Consider the following 5,388-nt stretch of genomic DNA (forward strand, 5'->3'; position numbering starts at 1 on the left):
GGAGCCCATGGGATCCAGGTGTTTTGCCACACACCAACGAACCCATCTATTCCACGCTGATCTATAATGCTTAGTGGTGTTGGGGGCCCAGGCTCCTCTAATGAGGAGCTCAGCATCTTTCGAAAGTGAGTCGCAAGACCAACGTCCCCTGAAATCCTCCAGGCCATGAGATGTAGATGGCCTTGGAGAACTAGAGGATGCGGGTGACCCAAAGGATCCGTCAGAATGTGATCGAACGACGGTAACCGAAGAGGACTGTCCCAAGACAGCTCCAGAAGAGAAGGAAACCAGCATTGAGCTTTCCAGATTGGAGTGATCAAAATCAGAGATGCTCTCTGTCTGCGGACCTGAGCTGCTACTCTCTGAATGAAAAGGAAAGGAGGGAATGCATAAGCTGGAAACTGGGACCAGTCTCGTAGGAAGGCATCCACTGCTTCCGCACCCGGATCCGGTTTCCAGCTGTAGAAACGGGGAAGTTGGGCGTTCCATCTGGACGCAAACAAGTCCATCACTGGCAGACCCCAAAGGTCCGAAATTCTCTGAAATATCGAAGGATCCAGCCTCCAATCGCTGGCATCCCGAAAATTTCTGGATTGCCAATCCGCCACAATATTCAGATCGCCTGGGAGATACTCCGCCGTGACTGAAATCTGACGAAGAAGGCAGTAATTCCAGAAGTCCTTTGCCAGATCCGCTAGGACTTTGGAATGAGTGCCGCCCAGACGATTGATATATCTGACCGCAGTCGTGTTGTCCATCCGAAGAAGAACACAACAAGAGACCCTGGTCGTGGTGAAAGAACGAATTGCGAAAGAACCCGCCAGGAGCTCCAAGCAATTGATGTGGAGGTGAAGTTCTTCCTCCGTCCACCTGCCGCCCACCGAGAGGGATCCGCACCGGGCACCCCAACCCTGGCGACTGGCATCTGACTCGATCACAAGATCCGGACGGGAACCGAAAATCGCCTTCCCGTTCCACGCATCCATGTGATCCAACCACCAAAGAAGTTCCGATCTGGCTTCCAAATTTAAGGAAATCAGCTCCGAATAAGTGAGACCCTTGCGAAGGTGAAACGCCTTTAGTCTCTGGAGAGCCCTGTAATGAAGAGGGCCTGGAAAAATGGCCTGGATCGATGAGGACAGTAAGCCCACAATCCTGGCTAACTGACGGAGAGATATCCGATCCCGACAGAGAACTTTGCGAATCTCCTTTTTGATCTTGGAGATCTTTTGGGAAGGAAGATGAAGCGTTGCATCTGTAGTTATGATCAGAAATCCAAGGAAAGTCTAAATCCGACTTCTGAACATTGATGATGAAACCCAGTGATTGAAGAAGGGAAATTGTAACCTGAAGGTGATGAAGAAGGAGATCTTTGGATTGGTTCATTAAAAGAATGTCGTCCAGGTAAATTATTAGGCGAATCCCCATTGTACAGAGATGTTCCACCACAGGGCGCAGGAGTTTGGTAAAACACCAAGGCGCTGAGGAAAGACCAAAGGGGAGCGTACGAAATTCGTAAACCTGATTCTTCCACAGAAACTGGAGGAACCGACAATGAGGAGGAAAGATTGGAATCGAAAGGTAAGCATCTTTCAGATCCAAGCGAACCAACCAGTCGTTTTGCAATAGAAGGTCTCTCAAAAGATGGATGCCCTCCATCTTGAAATGCCTGTAAATCAGCCATTCGTTGAAGGAGCGGAGATTTATTACCGGTCTGAAACCTTTGTCTTTCTTCTCCACTAAAAAGATATTGCTGAGGAAACCTTTTGGATGAAGAAAAGATGGAATGATTGCGCCTTTTTGCAACAAGGCTTGAACTTCCAAATCTATAAGTTCCTGCTCTGCGCTTGAAAAAGTTAGAGGGCGAGGACGAGAGAGTTGAACAGGAGAACCTTAAAACTCGATGTGAAACCCTTGAACGGTTTCCAGAACCCAAGAATCTGAAGTTATCGACGACCAGGTCTGGGGAAACAACGCTAATCTTCCGCCCATTTGAACCAGAGAAATGATGCGAAATCTTACCATTAAATCCTCTGGAATTGGACTGGTTGCCACCACGTCCCCTGCCTTGGCCTCTGCCTCCTCTGGAAGGGTAAAAGGATCCCTGACGTCCGTCATTCCAGCCGTTGTTTCTTCTGGCTTGACCTCTATTGGGGCCTTGTTGGAATTGGCGGCCGGAAGAGCGACCCCTGCCTCTGCCGGCCCCGCCAAAAACCTTCTTGGGAAAAAACTTCTTCATAGAAGCTTGTGCTTTGTCTAGAGCAGAAAAAGTAGCAACGAATTTTCCTAACTCCTTAACAAAAGGGTCTCCAAACAAAGCACCTTGCGCAATCGGACCCGCCTCTGAAGACGACAACTCACCCAATTTTGGGTCAATTTTAAGCAACAAGGATCGACGACGTTCCGCTGAGAGCGCACAATTAGCATTGCCAAGAAGGCACATAGCCCTTTGCGACCAACCAGCAATATCATCAACCGAAAGAGGCACGCCTGACTCTTTAGAGCATTGGGCTAATTCAATTATTTTCGTCAGAGGACCAACTACATCCAAAAGTTTATCTTGACAGGCTTTCCAAGACCTATCTATACCCTTCTTAGGGTCCTTGATATACTTGGCAAAGAAAGTACACAATTTCGGATCAATTTCAGGAGTGCACGCCACCCTGAAGGGAAGAGAAGGGCGTGGGCACTCAGAACGCAGGCGTAAACGTACATCCTGAGGTAAAGGTTGTCGAAGCTTAGCAGCGACATAGTCAGCAGTAGACTGTTCAGGAAACCATTCTGATGACCTGGGTCTAAAAATAGTAGATGGGTCAAACATATCAGGAGGAACAAGATCACCCTCTGAAAAACTAGGAGCACTAGGTTTTGGGCGCCAAGACCTGCTCGCATCTGAAAAATCCTCTGAGGAAGCATCTTCATCCTCATCTACATAATCGTCCTCATCATCATCTCCCTCATTGGGAAACCCTTCTTCCGGGTCAAGGTCCTGGGTGGCAAAACCACCAGTCTCACCGGGTGAGTCATCCCCCCGGTAGGGTGCGCTTCTTAGCGTGCGCGCACTCTTACGAAAGACCTCAGATAATTTGTTGAAGCCCTCCAGGTGCCCCGCGTCACGCTTCCTGGCCGTACGTGGTAGAGCACAAGGAACACCACTGGGCCCTGCCCCGCTGTCACCAAAAACACCTGAATCAGTCTTAAACACATGGGCAGACAGCTTATTTACACTGTCCTGCAGAGGTGCCAGAGCTTGTGCAATCGCAGAAGAAAGAAGCCTGTCCACCTCTGCAGGAGGGCACGGAAGGGGCAACTGTGGCTGATCATTAGAATTCGCCACCACAACATTAGAAGGACTGGACTGCATTTTAGCAGAAAAACTGGTACCCATACAACAAACACCCCAACTATATATAAGGAGAATCCCCTCACACAGGTACCACACAGGCTAATACTTTAAATAAAGCCCAAAACACAAAAATACTGACTGAAAATAAATCACAATTTATTCAAAATTTCAGTCAGAAATTATATTTCCTGCCGTCAAACACGGCGTCCGTGTGAGGAGAGAGGCCAAAAATACACGAAGCGCAAAGCCTCAGCGCGTTCAGACACCAGCGCGAAGAGCGCTGAGGAGAACAGCCGGTCGGCTGTCAAAAGCCGGTACCAGGACTGCGCACGCGCTTAGAAAGAACGCTCGGGCACAAGCCTACCGCGTCAAATACACACTCAAACAGCCTACAACAAAGGCGAAATCAAAGTCTACTCGTAAAAATATCAAAAAACAAAGCTGTCAACAATCAAATTTAAAACTGCCACGACAAAGATTAAGGTCTGAAGTAAAACGTGACTTATCTTGCCGAGGCAGCAATGGAGAAAGAGGAAGGACTACCGGCTGGGAATCCCTATATGCTGCTTCATGGACTCTTATTGGTTGATGTGCTACCATGACTACCGCTGCCATGTTGGTTAGGGTAGTCTATGGTTTGATGTTTTTTCTTTTATTACTTCTAACTTGCTGTCCAATAAATGGAGAAAGGACTAGCAAAATCCTCGCCTCCGCTTCCTGACATAGAATTCCCTTACCCTGACTAGAGTGGTGGGTTCTGCCTGGCTTAGGTGCATACTCTAGCAAACCATAAATGTAATTTCTAACACTGGGGTTACTTCTGGAATCAACAGGAACCTCTGACAAGAAAGACGAGCTGTGAGAAGGAGTACTACCTCTTTTCTGTGTGTTGCTCTGCTGGGTCGGCCTGCAGTTACTGCTTCTGCCAAGGAGAGGACAAAGTCTTTACTTTGCTTTGAAACCTGCTTGAGTAGAATCCCCAAGGGCTTGTGTGTGCTTGCCTCCTGTTCCGCAGTCATAGGGACACAAAGACCACCTACTGCTTCCTTGAACTTCACTGCTGGGAGTCCTGACCTGCTGGGTGGTGTCAAGTCCGGTTCTGGGCCCCTGGAGTTTGTTCCTGCTACAGAAAGCTGTGAAGAGCTGAAAGCAGGAAAATCAACGCTTCACTCTTCTTTCGGCTGTTTTATACGATGCTGCACCGCCATGCAGGAGAAAATTCTGTGAGGCCGAAGAATCAATGCAGTGCCTGTCAACAGCCCTAAAAGCTGGCGCATACCGAGTCCGGTGCACAGATCTATGAAGTCCCAGATTACCGCACTGACTCTTACGCAGGCTCTGCCAACGCGGCTAAAAGAATTGACGCAACTTTGGACTGCAGCGGAAGAAATTGATGTAACGTCTGTGTAATTGCTGCCGCATCGACCTCCAGCGCTTTCTGATTTCCACGCATCGCATATGGGAGCTAAATCTGCATCAACGCTGGGGCTGCAGTAAGAAACCTACGCATCACCTAACCGCACAGTAAGAAATCAACGCATCATCTTGTCTCCTGTAAGGAACCGGTGCATCACCTCCCCTGCGTGGCAGTAAGAAACCAAAGCATCACCTCCCCTTGAGGAAGGAACCAACACATCACCTTCCCTGCGTGTAAGGAACTATTGCAGCACCTTCCCTGCGGCTGTTTTGCTTGTGATTGTTTACTCATCGCAGGTACTTTGCAACAAAAGTGATGAACTCATAGTCTTCTATGGACAGAACTGTTTATATTGATATCTGTTTGCTGAATTTTTTTTTTTTTCCGTCTTGTTTGGTTTGTAGAAAGATACTTTATTTTTCTAAACTGGTGTGGTGTCCATTTGTAGTGTTTTCACAGTGTTATTGAGTGGGTATTTATTCAGAACACAACTAAACTGTAGATTGGTCAAATTCCTTATGCTGGCTGAACAATAAATGCCAAAGACAACAAAAACTGAACCAGGCCTGGGCAGCACACTGCTGACAGGAAGATGTCCCTAACCAGACCATAACAAGAACATACT

The 5,388-nt window shown here is 47.9% G+C and overlaps 1 protein-coding gene across 1 annotated transcript; it reads right to left on the reverse strand.

Annotated features, from left to right (window-relative positions):
* Positions 1 to 1,267: 1,267 nt before the first annotated feature.
* Positions 1,268 to 3,797, reverse strand: LOC144784149 (uncharacterized). Its single transcript, XM_078662823.1, has one exon. It carries the CDS (start codon positions 3,386 to 3,388, stop codon positions 1,268 to 1,270), a length of 2,121 nt encoding a protein of 706 aa, XP_078518949.1. The 5' UTR covers positions 3,389 to 3,797.
* Positions 3,798 to 5,388: the final 1,591 nt, after the last annotated feature.

The sequence above is a fragment of the Lissotriton helveticus genome, chromosome 10, assembly GCF_964261635.1.
Source record: "Lissotriton helveticus chromosome 10, aLisHel1.1, whole genome shotgun sequence".
Lineage (NCBI taxonomy): Eukaryota > Metazoa > Chordata > Amphibia > Caudata > Salamandridae > Lissotriton > Lissotriton helveticus.